The 27,828-nt window shown below is 47.0% G+C and overlaps 1 protein-coding gene across 13 annotated transcripts in view; it reads right to left on the reverse strand.

Moving 5' to 3' along the window:
* Nucleotides 1-2,550: 2,550 nt before the first annotated feature.
* The window catches only part of CHGB (chromogranin B), a 76,857-nt gene continuing 51,579 nt past the window's right edge, over nt 2,551-27,828 (reverse strand). For 8 of the 13 annotated variants that reach the window (XM_074817335.1, XM_074817338.1, XM_074817336.1 and 5 more), the window contains 4 exons: nt 8,982-9,025; nt 7,572-7,665; nt 4,114-5,864; nt 2,551-2,964 (listed from right to left, as the gene is read on the reverse strand). In XM_074817335.1, coding sequence (XP_074673436.1) covers nt 2,881-2,964; nt 4,114-5,864; nt 7,572-7,665; nt 8,982-9,025 — 1,973 coding nt within the window. In that variant the 3' untranslated portion in view covers nt 2,551-2,880. Of the gene's footprint in view, nt 2,965-4,113; nt 5,865-7,571; nt 7,666-8,981; nt 9,026-9,334; nt 9,534-11,811; nt 12,617-13,618; nt 13,795-14,161; nt 14,312-27,828 lie in introns of those variants that run through there. The other 5 variants (XM_074817347.1, XM_074817348.1, XM_074817345.1 and 2 more) reach the window with 5 other exon arrangements.

A 27,828-nucleotide genomic window follows, 5' to 3' on the forward strand; every position in this document is an offset into this window, starting at 1 on the left:
AAAAGCAGCTCTAAGACAAGACAGAGGGGGGTGGGGAAGAGGAAGGTGATACTTGCATACCTGGATTTACTTTGCCTAAAGCAAAGCTTGGGAACCTGGTAGTCACTGGAGCCTCAAGGCAGAATGTCCAAGGACTTTTTATCTCCAGAAGTATAAACATAACAATGGGCATAACTTAATTTTGGTCAGTGATGTGTAGATAAGGAATGGGGAAAGGTAGTGGCTGTTAAACCAGAGGTGAGTTCCTTAAGGCAGGATTAACATTCAGACCCTGGAGCTGTGCAGAAGCCACCCGTGGGAAGCGGCGGACAGCCTGGTTCTGATGGACAGTTCCAGCACGCAGGCAGATTTGCTGCACCAAGGAAATTTTGTAGGCGCTTCTTAAAAAACTTTGCCTACAGCTTGAAACAGGCCACTTCCACCAGAAAAGAGCAGTTGTTCTGTGCTCCGGCAATGAGGCGCCCGCAGTTGTGCCTCCTGAAGTGCACATCCAAGCTTGAAACCTGCCCGGTGAGGGGGACAGAGGAGATGCGGGTGCTGTTTGCAGCCTGGAGGAGCTTCAGCCTTCCCCGGCAGTTGGCAAAGTCCAACCTCAGCCTGTGCAGCTCTGACAGACCCCCTGCGCCTGGCCGGCGGAGGCAGCACTGCACCTGAACTGGCAGGGGCATCTGGTTGTATTCCTACCTTTGGTCACAGAGCAGAACACTGCCTTCGCTATGCAAGTATGCTGAAAATAACAGAAGAAATAAGTAGTTACCAAGTTTTCCATTCCTGTGTTTTACTAAAACTACACATCAAATTTACCATTTACCATCTGCACGAGCCAGAAGTGAGACAACACTTTTTCAGAAGCCAAACCCACCATTTCTGCTTCATTTGATGTCTTGGCACAAGGTTACGCATCTTAACACACCAATACTTGTTTTAAATCGTACCACCTAGCTTCAATGCCAAAACCATGCAATTTGCCTTTAACTAATGCAAACTAATGTAAATTGTATTGCAGGGCTGTTTAAAAACATCTTGGAACAAGCAATGCAAATGTGTAGATAAAAACGGAACAGGCAGGAGCCATCAGAACAGCTGCTTGGCCCTCGGTGCTCGCAGCGTCGGCCCCGCAGAGCGGCGCAAGCGGAACAGAAAGGTGGCAGGTAAAAGAGCTGTCACAAAGCTCGTGAAGCTACTGAATGACACTTGCTTTTAAAGTCTTTCAAGAGGCATGTTTTTAAGCAAAACATTGCTGATTCATAAATGCATCTTTGCATAAGCATTGCCTTTTTTAAAAAAATCATTACTTAATTTGCATACTTGAGCAATTTAGAAAGTTTTCTTGTGCTAGAACTAAAACTATTTGCTTCTAGGTATTTACAGACTCACAGACATGCTTTCTCTCGTACCAGCTGGAGGAGAAATACTGTGCTGCAATACTTACTGTATGGTATTGTAAATTTTAAAAGGGAGAGTCTCAGAATTTGAAGACAGCAAAGTATTTCTGCAGCTGGGATACTTTCTAACTTTCGTTACTGTTGCTGGAAGTCTGGTGAAACCACAGTCCTACTGAAGTCAAAATTCTGTTGACTTCTTTGAGCCAGGATTCAACCTTCATGTACCTTAACCGAACAAGATGAAACATCACAGTGGTCTTTACCAAAATCCCTCACCACAGACGTGCTTGCACACTTCAAGGATCAGCAGTGCACTGAGTATTTTCAGTTCTGTTGCCTTGCAGTTAATTGGAGAATATGTTTGTGTTTTAGTGAGGCGGATTAAATGGGTTAAGTGGAGATGATAGATACTGCGCATTTACTGATAACGTGACTCAGCTGAATTCTTTGCATAGCACCTCTCTCCTCTGTGTGGTGTTACACAAGCGTCCGAAGACACTGTCACAGCAGAAAGTCTGTAAAAAACACAGTTGGGTAAGTTAAATTGAACCCCAGATATTTGGAGTAATTGAAACTAATTACAGGATCGTTTCTTTTACTGCTTCGTAGTGTTGTAAAAAATGGCTCTGTTACACAGAGCCCATCCTGCCCCCAGCTCGCTGGGTGCCACCAAACTCACCCTGTGCCTGACCAGCCCCGCTCCAACACAGCGCACAGGCGCCGGGACGCTTCTCACCAGGTCCTGCTCACCTGCAGCAGCAGGAAGGACACGTTAGCAAAGCACGTTCTGGAGGCGATTAAATTAATGGGACTACTTAGTCCGAGGAAGTGGCAAAACCAATGCACTGCATAATGCATCGATTCTGAACACCACGTGCTTTCCAAATTAACAACCATCCATTTGGTGTTGCAACTTCTTTGCTTCTTTAATGACTAATTTCCAGAACTAAATCATTCACAGGACATTTCTGAGTTACTGGAGCAAATTAGTTGGCATTCCTTCTTACCTCCCGTGCTCTTGCTAACTGGCAAATAAAAGGCACAGATAGGCTCCTTCTAACTTTTAAAAAATACTGGTGAACCACAAGTCAACATTTTGTACACTATCTACCCATCTGATACAGTTTACATTGAAACCCAGTCAGTCAAATAAGCAAGGAGGAAGTTTGGTCCAAGATCAATGGTTTTTATTATTTCAAACTCAGACAAATATATTTTTTAAAGAACACTAACACAATTATTTTCACAAGCATATTAAAAATATCTGCCTGCCATGAAAGGTTATAATACTAAAATTCATGCTATTCGGATCTCAATAGCATAATAGCAAATTAAAGACATTTTCAGCTGTATAAATCACTACACTAGAGTGGACAGTAAATAGTATTTCCTGGTTTTAGGGCAAACAACAATCCAGTGGCAGTGAATTTACCACAAAATACAGGTATTGTGAGGACAGCTACACCTAGCTTCGAAACACCAAAGCAGATTGTCTTCAGCCTCTCCTGTTGTCATTAAACTTCTCAGCTATTTTCTGCAGCTCCAAATCCATAGCAGCCAGGTTTTCCAGCTCTTTTTCCTGTGAAAACATAAGAGCGTTTTACACACCAAATAACGTTGGCAAATGTTTTGGTCCATGAAAATGAGAGACTGTTTCTGAGGCAGACGTCTCCTGCTACTTACTGGTCCCTGGGCTGGGGTGCGGGGTGTTGACAGCAGCGCAGCAGAGATTTGTGCCATTTCCTGCTTTTAACTGAATTAGGGCTGGGGAAAGTATATTCTGAGAGCTGGCCCTAATTACAGTTCAATCTTTTTTTGCTTCCAAGCACCGTTACCTAGCAGCAACCTCCTGGTATCTCACAGCTGCTGTGCCGTGCAGTTGCTTCTGCCCAGGGGAAGGTCCCTTAGGAAGCTACAACCTCACGGTCACAGCGGTTCAGGCTGACAACACGCAGCCAGCACAGTACGAAGGGGGAACACCTCCACATCACCAGATGCTAGGGGGAAAAAAATCCTTACGCAGCCAATTCTTGTTTATTATGATGACTTGCTAACACCGTTTAACCTCTATATAAATTAGTATTAAAGCTCCACTGCTCCCAGTCTGGCTTTGTGCAACAGATACAGCGACGTACACGAGCAGCACTGAGCTGCTGGGTGTAGACTTGGTTTTCCAGGACACCGAAGCAGAACGGGAAATCCAAACAAGAAAAGGATTCACATACATGGAAACTACATGCACGCATCACGCTTGCAAGTGCAAGCCAGCTTCTACTCTACAATTACAGCTGGGACAGCTGAATTTCACTCTGAATGTCCAACTTACTTTTCAACTGCGCATTTTAAACCACCTGACAGACCACGTGCTGCTTGCTAATTACCCCTCTGCTCCTGCTGCAGCAGGCAGCTTTGGTTTATTAGTCTGTAAGACCCTAGAGAGAGACCCCAAAGAGGAAGAAAATCTCCTTTCTCTTCCCATCCTGCAGCAGACAGAAGCTAACAAGGATGCACATTGTCTTTATTTTGCAAACTGTGCCCTGGGCTAGTTCCACTGAATTCATTCAAAGAAAGCAGATTTTTAAATCACTGAAGATCTGGCTCTCAACGTGACTTAATCTTGTTTGTGTTTTTCCATGCGTAGTTTACCAGCTGCCTTGGGAATGGATTTAGAAATGTGCCTGTGAAGTCACCTTCCCCGAGCTTTTCAGAGAAGCACCTGCACACATACCTCCTCTCCTGTCAGCGGCCTCTGGTTCAGACTCCTTCTGTTGTTCCTGATTATGTGATGGTTTTTTAAGTCTTCTCCCGAATTGTACAACTCTGGGAATTCAGACGATTTCTTCCTGTAATTCAGAAGTTCTGCAAGTTGATCCATCTTGTTGTATTGCCTTTTCATATCGTATCTGTTCATTTTGCCAAGATTCCTCTTCTCGGCGCGTCCGTGGTTCAGAGCACTTAGGATTTGCTTTTTCTCCCACAAGTCGTAGTCATTATACTCAGGGAAAAGACTCTTCTCATTCAGGGTGGGCCTGCCTTCCCCTTTGCCCTCCAGACGCTGCTGTCCCGTGCTTTCCCTTTTCTCAAAGTGACGGCTTTTCCACCACAGCAGTGGGTAGAAAGAGCTGTAGGATGCCGTGGTTCTCTTCTCATTCTCTGCAGGGAGACGGCTTCTGTACTCTTCCCTCTCTGCATATCTTCCCTCCTCCATATTCTCCTCTTCATTTTCCATCTGATCACTGCTCTGATGCTTCTGTTCTACTTCCTCCTTCTCCTCCTCCTCGCTGCTGCCAGGGTAGCGCTGCTGCTCTACACTGTCCTCAGCGCTGTAGTGCCTTCTGGCCTGCCCTTTGCGCTCTTGAGCGTACGCCTTCTGCGACCCTTCACCTTCACTGTCCCACAAGCGGTATCTCCCTCCAGCACGATGCTGCTTCTCCTTGCTGCCACCACCGAGATACCTGACCAGCTCTTCCTCACTTTCATCTCCAGGATACATCCTTCCCTCAGAACGGTGTCTCCTCTCGTCGTGCCATTTCTCGCTACTTTCCTCGCTGTGGTGATGCCTCTTGTTTTCTTCTTCACTGCTCTCTTCACTCTGCTGCCACCTTTCTCTGTACTCCTCCCTTCCCTGGTCTGTATGCCTCTTCTCCTCCACCTCTTCAGCCCTGTGCCTCCCATGAGAACCACTCTTCTCCTCACGCTGCTGCTCAGACTCTTCACGATGTTTCTGATGGTGGTTCCCTTTGTCCCAGAGATGGGCCTCCTCTGTGTTTGACTCCTCAGCCAGTCCCTCTTCCTCGCCACCACGGCCCCTCTTCTCTTCAGAGGAGTCACCCATTCTGTGCTCCCCATGATAACGTTTGGGTTTGTAGGGTTGCTTCTTCTCCTCTGTTTCTTCACTCTCATCATATTCTTCATGCTCTTGCTGATGGGAGAAATCACGTTCCTTAGACTCATGGTGGTATTTTTCACTTCTCTCTTCCTCTGCCTCTCCCTCTTCACCTTCATGAATTCTTTTGTAAGGGCTCTGCATTCCCCCCTCTGAATGCCAGTGGCCCGTGGGGTGCTGATCATCCCCATCAGGGAACTCCTCTGTGCTCGTGCCTCCAGACGGGGACTTCTTGTTGGGAACAGCACGCTCTACCTCTTCGTCATGACGCTTGCTCTCTTTGCTTTCTTCTTCACTGTGGTAGCTCTTCTCCTCCTCTCTTCTGATTTCCTGATCGTGTTTCTTTTCTTCTGTATGAAGTCTCTCTTCTTGAATAGGTGTTTGGTGTCCATCCTCCTCTTCCCTGCTCTTATCTTCCTCGTGAGCAAGTTTCTCCTCATCGCTTCCTTTCATGTACTTTTTAGATTCCTCTTCTGCCTGACTCTGTTCTTTCTCCACGCTACCAGTATGATGTTTTTCAATCTCTTCTGACTCTTTCAAATGCCTCACTTCAAGTTGTTTGTTTTCGTTTCTCTCTCTGTCATTTCTACCACCTACAACAACAAAAGCAGCATAATGAAGTAATCCACCTCTCCACTGAAGCGTTATTTCAGTTTAAATAGATAACTGGCTTCCCAACATAGCAAGAAGATTTGGACAGGATTAATTTTTTAATTCTGCTCTTAATCATTTTCTGATATTTTGTAAGTTTGCCTGGAAAAGCATTAACTAATTTTCATTTAATTAGGCGTTTTAAAAGTTACACTGGAATTTTCAGAATAATTTTTCCTCTTTGGTTTTCTTCTTTGTTTGTGATCACATTTTTAGTGTTCAATTAAATTAACTCTCATTCCCATTAAAAATCAGTGGGATCTGGAGTTGTGTTCAGTTCTTTGAATGTCAGGCCTTATCCATCACATATTCATAAAAAATGACAACCATCTATTTCAAGGTATTTGAAAATATCTGGGGTTTTTAGCAAATTTTAAAAGTTCTAAATTGACTGGAAAAAAAAAAAGAAATCTGTTACTTTGCAATAGTTATGTTTAATCAAATCATGCTCCTCTGCTATTTCCAAAATGCTAAATACAAGTCTGACCACAATGGTAACTATATTTTTATGAAGGTATTTCTGGTTCACTTGTGTCTGAGTAACATCAGAAATAGATCACAAGTCCTACGAGTTTTCAGACAATAGCTGCACAGATTTTTAAATAGCTCATTATCTCTGAAAAGCTTCTCATTATCTGATATTCTTGGAGATCTGTCTAATGGCAAAAATATGGTCCTAAACCAAACCTCTCTTTCCAGTAAGCGTTTTTTTGTTTTCCAAAACATGGCAAATACACAGTTTTTTTCTGAAACTAACAATGTCATAAACAAAATTTGATGCATGATGGCATTCAGCATCTCCTAGAAATTTGGGGCTGAGTTAGATACAAATACATGTATTCCAAAGCCCAAAACCACTCTCTTCTGATGACTGTATTAGGGCCATGCATTATTCCCTCTATAAACAAGCAGGAGACAGATGGGCTTCATTATTGCTTCTTGCTGCCAGGTAAGTTCAAGAGCCTTTTTATTGTTCCGTGATCAAACAAATATAACTGGGCAGAAAAGAAAGATGTGTGTTCTGCAGCTTGGCACAGTGTCAGACTTAACCACACTTCGCTACAGGCAGTACTCAAGCGTGCACCAGGCACGCACCTCGACATCGAGGCAGCCAAGCACCGAGCTGTAGGGATGAGCTCATCTGAAATGAGCACTCCCACGGGGAGCTTTCAAGCACGTGTCGCCAGACCTCTGGAAAGAGTACCACAAACTTAATCATTTCTGGGCTAAGTGTCAGACTCCGCTCTCCTGAGCTGGGCATGGATTCAGTTGCCACCAGGCGCAGGAGCCTTGTTGATTTAAGTGGCAGTTATTTGAAGCCAGTTCCTGCCCTCCAGGATGCGTTTGGCATGTGCCCCAAACCTTGTCACCTTTATTGACCTCTCAGGCTACCTAAAGAGCTTGTCTAGTTCTCTCAGACTCTCCGGGTGGCTTAAGTGACACGTGTTAGCCAAGAATCCCTGACAGTTACCAGGTCAGGCTGTTTGCTCTTTGAGCAAGACACATGAAACAGAAAGAAATCAGAATTTTGACACTGAAATGTGGAGGCACCAGTTTCACACAGGCTGAAATAACAGTCCACCAGCTCCAACACAAAAGAAAATCCATCTACCAGTACCTTTCACAAGTTCAGATAATATTGTACTTACTCTTCTTCAGGATTTCTTTGCATTCAGGATTAATTGGTGGTGCATTTGGCTTAGATAGTGCATTGGACAGAACTTCCACTATGCACCGTGTTATCTAGAAGAAACAAACAAACAAACAAAAAATTCTCATGGCAAAAATGGAAATCCTACTTGTGACCCAGTTAGTGAGGAAAGCTAAGTTTAGGATTAGAGTTCAGGCTAATATTTATGAGTTTTGAGTAATCCCCAGCTCTACCCCAACTTTCTGTGCATTTGGGCAACAAGTGCTTTGGTCCTCACTCCCATACCAGTAAGAAGAGAATAGTCATTAGCTATTTTTATCTCCTCTTTTGTTTGCACAGGTAGCAGTCTCCTTTTGTACATTTTAAAATATTAAATACCCTATTCAGTACAAAGGAGAGTCAAACAACATGTGGTAACAATGCCCTACAAGAAAAATAACCAACACAACACGCGTTCAAAAGATGAGGATCATCCTGTAGGATCTGTCCAAATGAGGCTGCTGCAAAGGTGTTCCCAGCAGCATTGCTTCGATTGCTGACAAACCAAAACTGCCTTTTACCCTCTGAGTGACACGGTCCATGTCTTGTCATGGGTGTGTGCTGTAAGCCCTGCCTCTTTTAGCACTTAACATTCAACTGGATAGTCTTCTGGAAGCAGAGCAAACTGATTTAGGAAAGTCACACAACCTCCTCTAACCCTAAGTGCTGCCAAAGTAGCTCTTCTGTCCAAATTCATGCAAAATGATCAAGTGTTGAAGCTGTTGGTTGTGAGCGAGCACTCAGACCATCGGGGGTATGAGAGTTTCAGCCCGACAACCTGGGTGGCTGGATGGGAGGAGACAATAAAACATTTATATAGCCGTTTGTCTTCTAACTGTTTTTAGATATTACCAGGTATCTCCTAATCTAAATGATCACACTATCAACCAGTGGAAAGGGTCTGAAGTCAGGTTACAGGTGCTGAGAGCAGCTAATGGCATTTATTTAATCAAACAGGTTAAGAATCTCTTTCCAAAGCAGGAGACGGGAGGACTGCATTAGAAAGTCCATTCCATAGTTGGTAACTGTAGGTGTTTCACCTTTCTTCAAAGTTGCCATCTCACTTTTTACAGTCCAGTAACGTGTACTATCAAATAATATTTCAGATCATTTTCCAGGCAGCTGTACAACATACAATTCCAAAAATACCACACTGACAGAAGAAGCCAGCTTCCATTTTCATCAAATGCACCGAAGTGCATGCAGGTATCTTCTGACAGCTAAAGGGACTTTGAGTTCCACATCACCGATGATGTCTTAAGAGTTTACCCTTAGGAAAAAAAAGCATTACCCTGACAGTTTAAAGACAAAATATGGAGAGCATGTGACTGATATTTTCTGAAATCTGCTTTGACATATAGCTACTCACCATTTCTTCAATATGGTCTTTTTCCACTGGAAGTGTGCTGACACCTAGAAGGAAAAGAAATTATTACAAATTCATTAATCCTAGCAACAAGCATCACTGACAAGAGTCCTCAGTCAAATTGGTCTAATGAGATTACTCAAGTTTTGGGTTGGCAGGTCAGTAAACCAGACACATTTTGCAGTACATCTTTTCTTATTCAGGATGGAAAAGAAATGTAAAGTTGTAGCCTAGCAGGAGAGAACAGGCATGTTAACATGTCTCACACAAGAGGACTATACACCAAAAAATAGAAAGTAATGTTTAAATTCCAAGATCAGAGCTTTACTGCAAGTCAGGTCTTCATATAGTTGTACCTGTTTGGTGGTAAAAAAACAGGAAACAAGCAAGGCCTGTTTGCACCCCAAGAACCTTTTGGCTTCTGCAAGGGGCTCTGGGTGCCCCACCAGCACCTCCCCAATAGGAGACCATTCTTCAAGGCTTTAAAGCTTGTCTCAATCCTACTGGAGAAATCCTGTCTCACTTGGATAGGAGGCAGCTCCTGGAAGGAAGGACAGAGACAGAAGGAACAGGAAAACTTCCGTTCACCGGGTGGTCCATTATCACCCCAAGAAATAAGTAAAAAATCAAATCCTACTCCAGAAGGAAGCAGCACAACCTGTCTCTCTCTCTGTGCCCTGAGGACATGTGAGGTAATTAACACCTCATTGCAGCCGTTCTCCTGTACATGGTCCAAGGTATACAAGTACTGCATCCTGCTCTGGGGGCTCCAATATAAAGACATGGACCTGCTCGAGTGGGTCCAGAGGAGGCCACAAAGATGATCGGGAGGCTGGAGCACCTCCCCTGTGAGGACAGGCTGAGAGAGTTGGGGGTGTTCAGCCTGGAGAAGAGAAGGCTCCAGGGAGACCTTATAGCAGCCTTCCAGTACTTAAAGGGGCTACAGGAAAGATAGGAAGGGACTCTTTATCAGGGAGTGTAGGGATAGGATGAGGGGTAACAGTTTTAAACTGAAAGTGGGTAGATTTAGATTAGAGATAAGGAAGAAATTCTTCCTTGTGAGGGTGGTGAGGCCCTGGCACAGGTTGCCCAGAGAAGCTGTGGCTGCCCCCTCCCGAAGTGTTCAAGGTTGGACGGGGCTTGGAGCCTAATACAAGGTGTCCCTGCCCATGGCAGGGGGGTTGGAACTAGATGATCTTTAAGGTCCCTTCCAACTCAACCATTCTGTGATTCTACGGTTTGCTTTTGGAAAGCATTTGCTGTTGCAAAGGAAACCTCCACACTGCTTTATTTTGCCATCACTGCTGCAATATGTCTCCAGCTGGTTAATGAGCCTGGCTGTTGTGCATTATTAATAAATCCTGTCAATCTCATCCACCTTGAGATTTGTAGAAGTGAAGTTAAGCAAGTCTGCCAGCCACACACGAGTACGTAGAAGCAAGGCTTACTGTAGGATGGCTTCACAGACTTACCGCCCGGTATATAATCACAGTACACAAGCGTACAGCTTGGGGTGCAGTTCTGAAGTTCTTACACAAGTCAGGATAGTCTTAAATACACCTATCACACTCTCTGCAATACTGCTTGGCTGGGACAGCGAGAGCTCTTCTGTAACAGATAAACACCAAGCAGACTATGGAGGTGAAGGGAGTCAGTTTACCTTACAGTGTCGGGAAAACCGACACTGCCCCAAGGAAGTTTCCTGCAAAGCACACAGGAGCATGCAGCCTTGCGCTGCTGAAAGCAGCAAAACCTTTCTTCTTTTCTGTGACTGCAGAGGAAGCAGACATCCCTCTCAGCACTGACTCTGCGTGTAATAACTGAACACAATACAGTAATAACTCTCTTGGTATTTCTACTGTCCTCTATTTTTGCTCCCACAAATGCACATGTAAGAATGTGCTTCTCCAGCCCCCGTCTCTTCTCTGCGTATACAACTGCGATCAGAGAAGGGAACCCACACGAGGATAGCACAGAAGGGATTCCCCAAAAATAGCACTGCATCCCCACCCCATCACTTCCCCAGAACGCCAGGTGGTGTGTGGAGGAGATGGTGCTATACGGAGCTAACCCTCTCCCCCATCTTTTGCGTTCAATGCTGACTGAGCCAGGCTTTAGGTTACTTTATTTACTAACCTAGTATGCAAATAACCACCACACTGCACAGTGCTGATGCCGCTGCAGTCTAACCTGCCTGCATCATCCATCTGACCACAGAGGATAAGGATGTACTTACACGCGGGGGCAGAGACTGGCAGCAGAGACCCTTCTACTAAAAAAAGCATTATCCACTAAAAGGACACTTTCCCAATCCTGCAGGGGTTGGAGATGCTGCTCTTACGGCACGAGCTGCTCACAGGCACCACTTACATGTAAGCAGGGGGGACGACCCGCTTCATTGCCTCTTCTTGACAAGGCTCCTCTAGTCCTCCAGCCCATCAGGAATCACGACATGCACAAGGGCCAACATCTCATTTTATTCTTTTAGCAATGCTGCCACAACACATCTCCTGTGGGCTACACCCAGCTGATGTGATAAAGCACAGAACAGACAAGCTTCTGAATGTCTTTTGCTATTAGAAGTGCCAACTTTGGGCTGCCTCTCGAGCGGTGTGTGAGTGATGCGGGAATATAAAGTCAGGTTGTACTCACTGCCTTGGCCCTGTCATTCCAAAGCTCCCGTCTCTTCGAGGAGATTTACAGATGCATTAATGACCATTAAGCAAGTGCTTGGTTAATGATGAAAGCTGACGTGCACAGATGAAGAGGAAGCATTAAGCAATCATAACAACGTCAGAAGAAGCAAATGGTATCAGACATATGTCATATTAACCTGCTCGGAGGAAGGAGTATCCAATCCATCTCAGAGCCTGAAATAATATATTGAGGCAGCTGCTCTGCCAGCAACGATAGCCCATGGGGAGCCAGCATGCCCTGCTTTACACTGGTGCTGGCAGCACTAGCCCCTGCCAGCTGGCAAGAGCTCCCTTGGGGCCACCTGCCAGCTGGAAATGGCTGGCCAACACCTCTGCCTTCCTCTCCACGTGTGCTCAGGAGGGGTGAAGCCATTGCCCCAGCATTGCTGACACAGTCGGGTTGCAGGACAACCGCCTGCCAGGTTTACGGGGACACAGCAGACGGTACGACTGCAGGGTTTCACAGCAGAAACAAGGTCAGAGCGCACACCGAGATGAAAACCTTTCCCCTGCCCATGCAGAAAAACCAGACCACAGACCCACAAAGTGAAGCAGAGGTCTGGGTCTGCTTTCCCCCCCTGAACCAAATCTGCCTAGGCAGTTCCGATCAGATTATTTCATTTTGCTGAAGTGCTGAGAGCTGATGAAGATCACAAAAAAGCATGAGAAATGCAGGACAAATTCATGTGGCTTTTGCTTGCATCTCCAAGACTGGGACAGATCTTTTGGTGGGTCCCTGATGAAATTCCCACATGCCTTTGTTTCATCAATGCCGATGACTCAGTGCAGTGCCATTGCTCATCAAAACGTCAGCAAAAACCCTTCCTAGGAAAGATCACAGAAACTCTGGCATATTGATTTGCAGAAGGAGCACTAGAAAGTTCTTGAAGTTAATGTTTCACTGACTCCCAGCCCCAAACAAACTCCTTAGTTCATTGATTCTGGCTGACATTTGAAAGCAAGATAGCCAAAAAGGATGTAAAGAGGTACCTGACCTGTTTGATGGCATAAACAGGAAAAAATATTTGGTAAGAAATCCCCCTGGTGTCTGTGGAATAAGTCTGGTGAGCTTCTCTGGGTTGAGGTCTCTCCCCCCATCTTCCACCCTCCCCTTTGATTACAATAAAGGCACTTGAAGGTAGTCAACCTCATTGTAAGAGTTTCTGTACAAGTCCCTGAAGCATTTCCAATGTGGACACCTCTAATATACCTAAAGCAGAATTACTCAAGCCAGAACAACACCGATTCTTTCAAGAAATGATGCACAAAAAGCTATAAAGCCAAGTGATCCCCTCATCCTATTGTGTTTAATCTTCATTTCACAGATTAGTTTTAATATTTAATGTCGCATGCCAAAAAAATTTTGTTATGTTAAAGCTGCAGACCTGCTACTTTACAACCACCTCCCAGTTATCAAGAACTAGCTGGCAAAAATCTAGCAGCAACTGCTCAAATAAAATTATACCGAGGAGTCTTTGTGGAAGGAAACTATACCGGGGGAGAAAGATGAATTAAAAGTAGCCGACCGGCGCTCGTGCAGCATGAGGGGACAGGGCAGGTCCCTCGCCCCCCTCAGCGCTCCGCTGCCCCCCGCCTTGCTCAAGCCCCGGCCCTACCTCACCCTCCCTCCACAGGGCCGGCCGGAGGGGCGACCCCGGGGTGACGCGGGGCGGGCGGGGCATGACGTCATACACCCACCGATGGCGTCACCCCTCCGACAGCGGGGGGGAGGGCGGGGGGCTCCACCGCTCTTCAGAGGCAAACACCTCCACACCCACACCCCCCCACACACACCTCCCTCCGCAAACCATCCCGCGCCCGATGGGGCTTCCCCTCGCCTCACCCCCACGGCGAGGGCGGGCTTCGCCGGACCCGCCGCTGAGGGAGCTCCACGGCCGCCCTCACCTCAGGGTCGGGGGGAGGCGCGCCCTCGCTCCCGCTCACCTGCCAGGGCGGCGGCCCCCAGGAGGCCGAGCAGCGCCAGCGGCCCCATGCTCGGCTCGGCTCGGCTCGGCGCGGCGGTTCACCGCTATTTAAAGGGGGGAGCGGGGGCGGAGGAGACGGGCGGGGGGCCCCGCCGGGAGCCTGCGTCACTCCGAGCCGCCGCCCCCTCCCCCTTTGCCCTCTCTCCCCCCGCCGCGGCGCCGCCCGCAGCCGCGGGACCCCCTCGGCCCGCCGCCCCCCCTTCCCTTCCCTCCCCATCCCGCCTCCCTCCCCTCCCCTCCGGCCCGGCCCCCGCGGCTCGCCAGCACGGGTGAAGTTTTTTCCCAGGCTGGGAAAGCCGAGCTCGTTTTCCCTTCCTTTGCAACCACCACCATCTCTTCCTCCTGCCCTCCGCCTAATATTCCCAACACCCCTTCGCAACACGCCCCCCGCCATCCCCGCAGAAAGGGGGAGAAGCGGGGTTTCCCTGCCCCTTTCTCCAGCTCGGAGGATGAGGTACCATCCTCAGGTCTTTCCCACCGCCAAAGGATGCAGAGCCCCTACCTACGGGAGGAGCTGCGGTAATCCATCCCTCTGGAACAGCTTTCATGGGAAATCACTGCTGCCTTCCCACAGCCCTTTCCGATCGAAGTCTCTCCAGGTGCTACGGCAGCAATCTTTTTCCCGCAAGGTTTCTGCCCCTTCCACTCAAATCGTTGCCCCCCACACAGCAAACCCAGAACCAGAGAACGGCTGGGAAGTGATCCCTGTACTTATGTCATCGGGTGAGTGAATGACACGCAGTGTTCCTCAGGAGTTTTACCGGGGAAATCACTGCTCTCAGCATCCATCTCCACAGGCAAACCTCTTATTTACTGTGATGATGCTCTAGAGAGCCAGAGTAAACCTACAGAGACCAAGTTTTACATAATTTTCTTAAACAGCCCCCACTGTCCCAACTGGTCCTTGATAGACTGGAAAGCCCAAATGACAAGCTGTGATGAGCTCTCCACAGAGCAAGTCTGAACGCTCCCCTCAGTTCCCTTCAGAGCCAGGCAAAGACATCGGAAGACTAGGACGTGTTTTGTTTTTCCTTTCATTAACTCTTAGAGGGCCATCTCCAAGTTACGTGTATTTTTCAGTTGTTCTTTTCTTTTGTTCTCAGTGCTAAGCAGGTGGGCCTCTAATTGCCAGTGTTCATGGAAGACAAAGGATCTACACATCAAAACGGCAGTTATCTATTACCGTTCTGTGTGGTATTATATTGTGTATTAACAATGCCAGGCTGCTATAAACATATAGCCTTTAAATATATAAAACACAACACAAGGACACAACAGTCCAGTAAAAGTCACATGCCGTTCCATCTGTGCATAAAGGAAGCCAGAACTTCAGCTCCATTTGAAGCTTGTTTCAGAAGACAGCCTTTAAGTCCAGGAGACAAAGCCAGACACCTTGCTCACCTTGCATTCAGATAACGGATTCTGCAACATAACAGAACCCAGTTACCTGGCCACCATGAAAAGCAAATCAACACCGCAACATCTTCTCTGCTTCCCTGACCTCCCCCTCCTGCATGCCTATACAAGCCCCATCTCCACAGGCAGATGCTTCTTTGGAAATCACCAGCCTCAACTGCAGGAAGTTGAGAGCCCAGTTCAAAAGACTGTGAAGAATTTCAGTGGCTCCAAGTGCCCCATGTCCTCCTCTGTCTGTGTGAGGATGCAGCCTGGCCTCAACCTCCTCAGCTGCTTATGAGAAAGAATTTTAGGTGAAGCATTTGCCTTTTAAGCGTTCTCTGCTTCCCCAGGTGTATGAATAGCACTCTCTGGTTATCCTTGTGTAACTGCTCTACTCTAACATTTGCTTGGCTATACTTACCTTGCACGTGACAAAAGGGGCAAGTGATACAAAGATGCTGAATAAAAATAGCCAGCTATTTTAGTATCTATGAGGTATTCGTACTAAGTACCTGTATCGCACAAGTCCTCTTGATAGTCAGTACAACCACCACTACAGAAGCCTTCTTGCTGCAGAACAGGCAGCTGAGATTAAGCAGTCCCACACCCCTGCCTCATGTGGCTTCTAATCCATCCCTTGTACCGCAGCGGCAATCACTGGGGCTTCATGGCTGTTTTCTCTGTGCTGGTTTATTTATATTTGACTCATAGGATTTCTCTGAAACTCACCCTCACCTCAGCATTGTGTGGGCTGATCCCAAAGAATCAAGGAGTCCTGCTAAAGCACTGCTGGGGCATGTTTTGCCACCAGTTATATCAGGGTCTACATGGGAGCACATGTCAATGTCTTCGGGTTTGATCAGAATTGAGGTTACAAAGATTTGCAAGTTTTACAGGACGTCACCCAAGAGGTCTGTGACAGGAGCAAGGACAAAACTGGAGGGAGTAGGTATCTAATTCCATCTTCAGCACCCAAGCACAGGATTTCAAAACATGATCCCACAGACTTTTTTGCCAGCACTGGAAAACCAAACAGAGAGAATCCAAGCACCTTGCCTGCATTTAATTAAATCAGCCTGTATTTTGAAAGCAGTGTTGCTTCATGTGGACTTTTACAGCTAGGTATCAGCTGGCACGAGCTTTCCCTCAGATTAGGAAAGAGATGTGACTGCATTAAATCAGGACTACAGCAGGCGGTGGCATATTTCACTCCATCGGTTGTGAGTGGCACACCCCAACCTCCCTTCTCAGATGTGTCAGAACTTCAATTGCAGTGATATACACACCTCATAATGTTGTGACAATCTATTGCTCTATGAATAAACAGCATTTATCCTGCTGGATTCTCTCAAATACAAATGCTTTAAAAAAAAATACGTTTGGCTCATCCTAGAAGCTAGAACTTCAAAGGATGACAAGCAAGTTTCTGTGTCTGAGCTCCTTCTAAATTGAGGGGAGACTGGTTGGGGAATATGAGGATTGCTCTCCTCTAATTAGGTGTGCTAGTGGGATTATCTTTGTTCTTGGATGCCAATTAGTTTTCATGGAATGAAAATCCTGCAGCCCGTTTCATGAACAAACTCATCTCTTTCATTCAGAAGGTGCTAAGGGGATGGATCTGGAGAAAAACACCAATCAACTCTGAAAAGCCAGCACCTCAAGGGACACCATCTATCCAGCTTCACTAATGGCAGCAAAAATCCGTTCAGAGGTCTTTGTATATGAATGCTGGTTGCAACATAATGGATAATGGAGATGCACAGATGCTCAGGCTTTGCTGCTGTTACACACTATATTTACCCATAACTCACTAATGCCAACTGTTACAGTGGCTTAGAGCTGGTGCAACACGTAGCTGAACCATGCCGCAGGAATTCAATTATCATCTTAGTAGTTTTACAGCGAGGCATGATCAGGTGCCTGGCTCATCTCTTTGTTTGTATGGTGACGGACTTCAGAGGAGTTAAAATCCATCAGACACATCCACATAGGCCAGCGTTCAGCCGCATCTTGTCTGCACTGCTGGAAAAACAGAAGGGACGCTCCTTCAGGGGTACATATGCCCATATACACCCCAAAATCTTTGCAAGCCTCCAGTCAAAGCCTCTGTGAGAGGCAGCAGCCAGGACCACACTCAGACCTCCTTCCTCTTATTGAGCAAAGACTGTTTATCCTGTACCAGGAACCTGCAGTGATGCTGACGAATGGAGTTTGCTTGTTGAGCTATGGGAGGACCTGACAAATGACAGAGGTATCAGAAACAGTGTCTGCTTGAGCTGAATCCATGGGAGATGAAATGATACTGCTATTAGCTAAGCCAAAATGCTTCTAAGCACACCTTGTGCTTGGGCGGATTGGCCTGGTACAGTTTGTGACTTGTAATGGGTGGTCACTCTGTGTATTTTGGTTTAGACTCTCTTGCCATCTGAAACCCAATAGCAATAAAGAATGCAGCCTCATAGCAGAACTGAGCCCACAGGATGCAAATCACCTGAACGCACCGAGATATAAAACCACCCAATTCTGTATTTAAACAATAGCTAGCTTCCAATTTAAATCTAAAATGCACATCTTTTGCCTCCACTGAAATATTTTTGGGTCATTTTTCCCCTGAAAGTTAAACCCGCCTGTCACTGCCTGTGGCCTTAGTGCATGGTATCAATGAACTGCCTAGCAAACTGAGCTCCAGTTGAGAGACAGAGGAGCTGTGAAGAGACCCTTGTGTGGTACACATGTGTCATTTCTGCAGTGTGGGCAACTATCTTTTTTTCCTCTCTATAGTTATATAGTACTTCACACAGTGGGGTTTTGTTCATGCCATATGCTCCTAGGCAGTACAGAAACAACTGCTAGAAACGAACTGCTACTCTCTAGTCTCAAAGACTTTCTTCAAAGAAAATCTAAAGAATCTACAGGATATTTCTGCTTCAGAACCAAGAAAACCCTAAAAGTTCAGGTCAACTCTTCTTGAATTGTCTTTCTTGGTCTTCTTTAATAAAAGAAGATTTTGCTCACTTGTAACCCTCTTCTGTGTAGGATCCTTCTAACTCCAGCTCTTCAGCAATGTACCTACCACAGAAGCAAGGTCAAATGTTACATGGCCAAACTGAAGAGAGTTTTTAAAATACGCCTATAAGACATGTCATAATTGTTAAGGGATATTAAAAATATATGTGACGGACTCTGCTATGGTGTTCTGGAAAAACCCCTATTCCTCCTGATACAAATCTTCAGGGCCTCTGGATACACTCAAAGGCTACAGAAGCTGTAAAGATATCACCAGAATGAAAAAAAAAGCAAAACCAAGCCAAACCCAAAACACAGCTAAGTGAGAGAGGGAAGACCAAGTCTAAACACAACCATTTCACAGAATCACAGAATCATCTAGGTTGGAAAGGACCTTGAAGACCATCTAGTCCAACCATTAACCTAGCACTGACAGTTCCCAACTACACCATATCCTTAAGCGCCATGTCAACCCGACTCTTAAACACCTCCAGGGATGGGGACTCCACCACCTCCCTGGGCAGCCCATTCCAATGCCTAACAACCCGTTCTGTAAAGAAATGCTTCCTAATATCCAGTCTAAACCTTCCCTGGTGCAATTTGAGGCCATTACCTCTTGTCCTATCACTTGTTACTTGGTTAAAGAGACTCATCCCCAGCTCTCTGCAACCTCTTTTCAGGCAGTTGTAGAGGACGATGAGGTCTCCCCTCAGTCTCCTCTTCTCCAGACTAAACCCCCCCAGTTCCCTCAGCCGCTCCTCGTACGACATGTGCTCCAGACCCTTCACCAGCTTTGTTGCCCTTCTCTGGACACGCTCGAGTCATTCAATGTCCTTTTTGTAGTGAGGGGCCCAAAACTGAACCCAGTCATCGAGGTGCGGCCTCACCAGTGCCGAGTACAGGGGTAAGATCCCTTCCCTGTCCCTGCTGGCCACGCTATTTCTGATTCAAGCCAGGATGCCATTGGCCTTCTTGGCCACCTGGGCACACTGCTGGCTCATGTTCAGCCGGCTGTCAATCAACACCCCCAGGTCCATCTCTGACTGGCAGCTCTCCAGCCACTCCTCCCCAAGCCTGTAGCGCTGCTGGGGGTTGTTGTGGCTGAAGTGCAGCACCCGGCATTTGGCCTTATTGAAACTCCTACAGTTGGCCTTAGCCCATTTCCCTGACATCCCAGGTTTTCCACATGAACATCTTCACATATGCCGCTCACACAGACTTATCTCTCCCCATCATTCCTCTCTCAGTGTTTGTCAGCTCAGATGGGAGAAGACTAGATTATGCTGCAACACAAAAATAAATACATAAATAAAAAGCAGACTTTGGGGCCTATGGAACAAAGGACAATTTTTCCATACTGCACTGTCAGCATGATTACCGCTATAAAGCAGTGCCACTTCCTACATCCTTCCCTGACAGCAACTCGCCAACCTTGCTTGCTCCAGGCAGAAAATGCAACTTGGCTCTTACAGTTACACTGGTATGGCATCCATGGGAAAGACAACATTGATGTGAAACAACATGCACGTTTCTTGCCCTCCTACAAGAGAAAGTCAGAATTTGCCTAATGCTGTTGCAGTGCTGGGATTTTTAGTCACAAGTCTCTTCAATTTATCTGTGCTGCCACTTCTCACCTTGATATAAATTCCTGATTTGCTGTCAGAAAATGATGTGTTGGAGTCCCAGTCAAAACCCGCCGTTCCAGATGAACCAATCATCAAGCTAAAACACAGCTTTGGATCCACGGGAGCTCAAAAAGCCCTTATACGATTACTCATGGCTTTATGAATTTGGCTATGACTAAATCCTCTCCTAGCCTCAGCTGTAATGAAATTACCTTGCTGACAACAGGAACAACCTCCGCAGCTCCAGACGCCTCCTCCTCTGCAAGGAGGGAAGTAACAGCACCCCAACACCCTCCTCACCAGAGACAAGTCCTGGACAATAAGCAGCCCCCGAAAGCTGCCAGTATGTCTCTCTGGCCTGGCTTTTAGACACTCAGCATCACTGCAGAACCAGAGCTCCCAGGCAGCTGATGCCCAGAAAGCAACCTGAGAGCTCTGGGGCATCTCCCCCTCCAGCCAGGGCACAGGGGAGCTGTACACCTAGGCCACCCCACCTCAAACCCCACAAAACAACCCCTGCACAACCCCCCCAGCATTTTTTTTAAAGTATGCAATTAACCCCACTGGTAAGCTCACTGGTGAAGAAGTTTGGGGCTTGTACAGAGGACTGTAAAACAGTATGGAAATTTCTTTCAGCAAGCAAAATGCTGACTTAAGACCTCATATTTTGAGTGCTGCTTGTCATTAAGCAAAAATGACTTTTACAGTTGCCTTTGCACTGCAAGTAATTTCATTTAGGGAATGAAACGGCCCCATTCAGTGTTTCTGCCTGCATTTTGTCAACTGTGTATGTTCCATTTAATATTTACAGACTGGGGCACTAGTCTGGCTTACTTAGTAATTAATTTCTTTAAATATTTATAGCACTTTGACTCTCAGCAAGGGTTCCATTTGGTAAGAACAATATTGTTCTGTAGTTGATAGTGTTATGGAAATTTCAGAGGCAAATTTCAATTTTGTAAGATAAAAATATATGCATTTCTGCAACAGACTGTAACGATTCCAAAGGAAACTTTTTATTGCTGAACCACGCATGTACTGAAAAAAAAATTCCATTATGCCCTTGCACATAATTCCAGACTGAAAACACAGTGCTGAGAGATCTATTTCATGAAACCGGTACCCACACAGCAAAAGGAATCACCAAAGAAATTTTCAATTAATCACCTCTTTTCAGTCACCACTAAACGTTTCTAGCACTAAAACCAGAAACCCAACTGCAAAAGGACACTATGAAAGAGAGAGCAAAACCTGCAAAATGCAAGAAGAGTTTTTGCTAAGATCTCTTCCCACTAGAAAATCCTTTTTTCTCTTTTGCATACCCTGATTTTAAGACCTTTAGGCTCTCTGTGTGAAATGCTGTGTGCTTATAAAAAAGGCTTAAGAGGCTTAAGTTTAAAGGCAGCCTTGGGAACTGAAAATACCTGGCAGATACTCTGTCAGCGTAAATTTGTCTAGTTCCATCAACTTCAGAGACTACATGAAAATGATACCTGCTGAGAGCCAGGAACAGAGAGCACATCCCTGGCCTCTCATTTTACGCTCTTCTGTAGATGCACGAGTTTTCAGGCATTCCCTCCTGGGTAAGATAATAACTACCTATATTTGTGATGTAAGGACAATTTTCCAGAGGCAAATCATAGTTATAATTCCTCTGCAAAATGCCATACAGACACGTAGGGCCTGTCAGGGATGTTGTCTTCCTCACACACACACACCCCCCCCCCACCCCCTTCACTGGACACCATGATCCTTCTGCTCCTGAGTTTTTTCCAGTCTCATCTCCCCCATTACGACTTCAAGGACCTCAGATAACTCACCCCGACAGCGAGGCAGAGGAAGCAGAGGAACCGCATTTCAGCACTGACTTGATGTCCTGCAAAACACCCTCCCTGCCACTGCAGCACGCCAGCCAGGAGAGCAATCTGCCCTGGCTCTAGAAATGCAGCCACCATAATATGTGAAGTTAGTAGGAACGAGCAGCTGAGAGTGAGAACCACCAGTGGGAAAAAGCCCAACAGAGAGTAGCTGTGCAAGCCACAAGGCAATAACTGCTTCTCCTTGCAGGAGGAGTGCCTGGAGTTTGGCTCCCCAAAAGCAAAGGCTTTCAAAGGCAGTCTAAACCTTCCCTCCAACTCTGCAATAACCAAGGAAGCATCCTCTCAAAGATAATCAGAATCTTTTCCGAGTAGAAGAGCTATTCTGCAAGAGGCAGAATTAATGACACATGAATTCAATGATTTTGAATGCGTCCCCTTTCTCCCCAGGGATCTCAGGTTGCTCCCACATCCCAGCATGGCCATGCCCCTGCTTGAGTGCCCCATCCCCCACCTCCCTCTCTCTTGTCCCAACCATTTTGGTTGGGCATGGTGCAGTCTGGAGCTGTGCAAGTGCTGACCGCCTGACTGGACAAATGCTGAGTGACCAGCTGGCAGGATGGACATGAGCTGACTTAATTGTCTTTCCTTCAGGGAGGCATTAATTTGGGTATCTCTTCTCTATCCATCTGCTAGTAACATTAATTTAGGTCCTTCTCTTCAAACACAGATGGTCACAAACCTTCTGGCTTTGCCACCTCTGTACAAACAAGCCAGGCAGCACTGGCATACCAAAGTTCCAAGCACAGGTGCTACACATCCTATGGCCCCACACCAGGGCCACCACTCTGTCCCTTCTCCAGAGATCTCTCCCTGGTCAGAGACAGCAGCAGTCTGGCAGAAACTCACCTCCAGACTGCCTGGAACTCATTCCCCATCACACCCATCTAGCTGGTCTCAATGAGAAGTTTATGACTTTGCGGCTGCCAGAGAGCAGATATTGGGTTCCTGTTGCGCTCCCTGGAAAAGCACCAGTTTTCAAGAAGCAGCACCTACTGCAAGCAGCGGAGTATCAGTGCAGCTGGCACCTGGCAGCCTATGGGCAGGACCAGGCAGAGAGCAACAGACATCTTTGCTAACGTTCAAAATCCCATCACATACATCTGCCTCTGCAGCTTTTCCAGCCAAAAACCCTTGCAATGTGCTGCAGGTCCCCTGCCAGGGACGTAAAGTCAGCACATAGCCTGCCAGGGAACATAGAAAAAAGCTTTTTCAAGATTAAATGTCCTCACAAGGTGGAAACAAGCAGATGTCAAGTGCTATGATCTGTTATCCAGGGGTACTCATGTGGGAACCTGCCACTGCTTCCCTCTCCAAGACCTCACAAAGGTGGCCTTGACCAGCTGGGAGCCAGCTCCTATGGGAAGGGGGTGGTGCCAGCTCTCCCTGGGGTCCTTAGCCACTTTGAGGACTACCTTGTCCTCAGGCATGTCTCTTGAAAAAGCACGTGTGGGACATTCAAGCAGCCATGCCAGCTCTCTTGGGCTTGGCCCCATATCTCAGTCTTAGGTGATGCCCTATGGTTTCCTCAGCCTTTCTGCTGGCAGCTGGTGTTGGCCACACTCAGTCAGGAAGCCCTTGGGGGTGACTCTATCCATGTGATGTTTGAAAGGCTAAGCAGAAAGCATTTTAAATGCTCTGGGAGGAAAAAAAGGTATGTGCTGGTGCAAGTCCTGATGAAAGGCCCAGCATCCAGTTGTGGCCCTGGGGGTGGAGAGGTCATGCAAGTGGGAAAAGCAGAAAAAGTGACCCTGAAAGAGATTCTGCTACTCTGGACATGGGGATGAAGCCATAGTGGGTGGCTTCACCAGCTCTCACATGAGGTGTACTGAGCCTGCCAAGTGTCATGTCCTGGCTTTGGGAAGAGATGGTTCCCATAACCCTCCTCCTCCATGCTGACCCATGTTGGGTGGCTACCGGAGGGGGTATATTTCAGCTCAAACAGGTCAAATGTGGCAAACTTACACTTTTAAGAGGACACCTCCATTCAAGGTTAGGTGCACCCAAAACTGGACGGGCAGCGTATATGGGTGACTCTCCCACCCAGGCTGAGTAGCTCTGAGGACAACCCAGGACCAGGGCTGTTGAGGGTGCGTGCTGCACTCAAACACTGAACAAGAAGCATCTGTGCTTAATCAGCTTCATTTCTCTCTCTTCGTGGCAGGCTGGGTGCTGACATCTCCTCTCATCAAGTGCTAGCGCCGCAGAGGCACCCCATGGTAGCAGCAACAGGAGGAAGGGGCCCAGAAATCAGTCTGACCCTTGTCCAGCACAGCACTGCACTTTGAGCCTGATCCACTGCTGCCTCTAGAAAGACTCCCCCAGCCTTCAAAACAGCCTTTAGCCACAGTCTGTGTTTCCTCATCCCAGAAGATCTTTTTTTTCTCAGTAATTTCATGTGCAACAAGTTTATTCTTGAACACCAGACAACCAGCATTAGAGACAAAAACCCAGACATGGGACTTGTCTACACACACATTTCTCATTGCTCCATGTGGTACTCACCTCGTGGGTGCCTCTCTCTGCTTCCAGCACCAACAAGTCTCGAAACTAAGACTGACCCTTCCTTACCGAAGTAAGAACTCAGATCAACAGAACAGCCACCCCAAAATACAAAACAAAGCAACTCTTCTCCAGATCCAGCCATCCCGTGGAAGGAAGAAGTGCTTTGAGTACACATAGGCAGTCATCCCACAGCTGCATTTGGCTCTGTCCTGACTCTCTTGGCCCAGGGCCCATGCCAGGAGCAGTGATGCTCCCTCAAGGACCCCCCAGACCCAGGGAGGATGAGGGGACAAGGATGCAAAAACAAGCTGGCCTCACAGAGCACATGCTGAGCTGCCTCTTAAACAAGGAGGCCAGGATCACAGACACAAAACCATATTATTTCAACCTCTAATCATGGCTTTTTTAGGGGAGTTCCTGTCAGACAAAGATGAGAGTGTGCTCTCACTCCTTCTTCGAAGCTCTCAGATCCCCAGAACAAGCTGCTGGGAACTCAGAACAAACCAGTATGTGAAGGTCACACTGAAAATGTGTTGCAGGGCATAGCAGTGATCTCCCCTATCCCCACCTCAGTATCTTTAGTCACAGAATCATCCTGTTTCCTTGGTGGTAGGTGCCGATTTTAGCATCCATTTAGCAGCATTCCTGGCCCATGTACTGCCTCTTACCCAGAAACCCAGTCATTACAGATAATGCTGGATGGTGTTACCTGCCCTGAGGTTGACTGACATTTCGCATTACAAGAACCTACCTTCTAGCTCCAGTGAAACTTTGTTCAGCTTGAACTGAGGTGAGATTTTCCATGCCAGATGTTCTTTTACTACAAGACTTTCCCTCTTAATTCACAGCACCTGCAAATAAATAGGCCACTGCAGAGGCAATTTAAATAAAGGTTTGACCTTTCAGCCATGAGTTTGCAGGCTTTGGTTAGTTCCAGCTACTGTCTTAATCACATCTTATTATTTCATGCTCTGTGTGCTATGTGCCAGTTTTTACTTTTAAGGAAGAAATGCTGACATGTGTTGTTGGCTAATAGATGTGTGGGGGGAAAATAGTCATTAGGGAAAGCCTACAGAACAGGGTATTTTTAAAATGAACTTTTGTGTTTTGGGAAAACATATGCCCCACACAAAATCACTTATGCTCAATAATGAAATAGACACATTTATATAGGATGTATACTGCCTGTCGTACACTGATTTTAGCAACCATATGTCCCAATATACCCACACATACCAAAACACCTCAAACTCCTGGGGAAAGATCCTCCACTGGTGTAAATGGCCCCAGTTCCATTCACAGGCTGGGAGCTACTTCATTGACGCCTGATGAGGATCTGCTCCAGCACCTGCCTGTTGCAGCAGCTCAGCTCTCTCCCTGACTGCCTTTCAGCTCCAGGATCGGGCAGGTCGTTGGCATGAATCAGTGCCTCCCACTAGCAGCTGCGTGGGAGGGAAAATAAAAATTCTGTCGGAGTAGGCATCAGTGAGGCCATCAATACCAAACATCCTGGAGGAGCTCTGAGCCAAGGAAAGTGGGGAATGACTTAATAGCAGGAGGCTTCGTCAAGGATGACAAAATAGTTTGGCTCAAGCATTTACGTAAGGTTCATTCTGGGAATAGAGAAGCAGCACTATCTGCCTGCCAGACTTAGCCTGAAGACGAGCCCCAAGGCAACGCAGGTGGCTGGTGCGCATGGGCAGGGGGCTTTGTGCCTGCAGCAGTGTGAGTCACCCCTCTGAGACACTGAGGGACACTGGTCCAGCTCAGCTGGAAAATACCCATGCCAAAGTGCACGAGTCTCTAACAGACCTTGGGTGGGGTTTGGATCTGGGCCATGCAGCAGGGAAACCCCTTGGGCTGCCAAGTCCTCACCATGTCCTGTGTTCCTCCTACCTGGCAATGACAGATCAGTGTTAGTCCCTGTGGGGCTGATGTTATTCCCCATCTTTTACTTCACTTACACATTTCACTTGAAGATCTTGTATATTCACAGCCCTGAATGCTATTGTAGGTTTAGGTGGTGTCCTATCCCAGGCTCAGAGCACTGCTCCTCTGTTGTGGGCCAGGATGCTTTCTTGAACAAACAGAAAGAAAAAGCCCCTTGAATTTGTTCTGCAGTGGAAGGCACCACATGCTTTTGCAAAAGCAGCCTCTACATACTACCAGAACACACAGGGGGATGAACAGAGGTGACAGAGGGAAGCCCAAAGCTCAGACACAGCTTCCTGGGAATAGCCCTGGGATGGCGCAGGGCGTGCAGCTGCAGGGGCTCACGCTCGGAGACAGAGGGAAGGGGGGTGGAGGGAACACCGGCTGCAGAGGGGACACCTGCGCTGCATCAGGCAGGGTCATTGCAACGAGGGAGGAAACAAATGTGACTTGCACATGTGCAACCTTCATAACAGGAATCGGGAGTCCCTGCTCTCCCTTCTGTGCAAATGGCCAGAGCCACAGCAGCATGATTTGGGGTAAGTTGAGAAAATGCCCTTCTATAGCTCTTGAAGAGGGCAGGAGGGTGCTGAGAGCCCTTGGCATCACCCTGTCGGGCAGCTCTGCCCTGGGATCACACAGCTGGCCCTGCTGAGTGGCAGGTTGTGCTTGGACTAGAGCAAGGGAAAAACAACAACTCATTGGGATGTTTCCTGCTGTGCCAAGGTGCCACTTGCAAGACACCCTGCCCCAGAGCACGCACACAGCATGGGCAACAACAGGCAGGAGAGTTTCAAGGAGGCTATAACTTCAGGTACATTTTTTTGCCCAGTGGCTAAATGTTCAGTGGTTACAGCTAAGTCTGCTTTTGAAAGCTGAACCAAAGCAACCCAGCTGTCTACTGAGCTCACTGTGGTGAAGCATGTTCAGGTACAAAGTGGTCCAGCACCACCTGGTTCCTCACCTCCAGGGAAACAGGTTATTTCCTGCTTTAAATAATGCAGTAGAGAAAAAAACAAAATGATGGGGTGGGTCACAGAAGTAAACAAAGTGAATGGAGAAAAACCAACAGCAAAGGGCCTCTGAGAAGATGATTTGCGCTTCACCGAGTGCTGAAACCATGGAAGCATCAAAGATAAGTCAAGTGCAAGCCAGGCAGAAAGCAAAGCACTTCACCCCCTCAAAAGGAAATGCAGTCTTTCAGAGGTTATTGCACAGGCTGGGGAGAAATGTACAGTATATGGGAACATTTCCATGAGGGCCTCATACCACTCTTGGTACTTAAACATCCGGAAAAAACTGTTCTTTACCTGGAAGGAGCCATCACTGACCCCATGGTCAATGGATGGCCATACTTCCAAGCCACTATTTCAGTCCTTCCAAGGGCAGGTAAGCAGAGTTAGATCAAAACTAATGAGCCTCTGACTGTGCTTCTGTTACTTCTTCCAGTCACAGAAGGTAAAAAAAACCTACCTGAAAGCCAACAGAGCTGAAAATTCTTGCAATACTTGAAATTCAGGGAATAGGAGAAGGCAGATATTGTGCATAACAACAGATGCCCAGATAGTGTAAACTCAGCAGTGTAACAGGGGTCATGGCAGCAGCAAAGCTGGGGCATGAACACTGGGATCAGACGTGTCTAAGGGCAGGAACGTTTGCATGGGAGTGTTCATCCTCTTCTACACATAGGGACAGGGCAGAGGGAGAGTTAGGTCACTTCAAAGGCATTGGGCCTTTGCAGTAAGAGCATGGGTTGATTCATGTCTTTGACTTCAGAAGAGGTGAAAAACAACCACAGTGCAAGGCCTTTCTATATGTAACTGCTA

This window comes from Strix aluco, chromosome 3 (assembly GCF_031877795.1).
Source record: "Strix aluco isolate bStrAlu1 chromosome 3, bStrAlu1.hap1, whole genome shotgun sequence".
NCBI classification, from domain to species: Eukaryota; Metazoa; Chordata; class Aves; order Strigiformes; family Strigidae; genus Strix; species Strix aluco.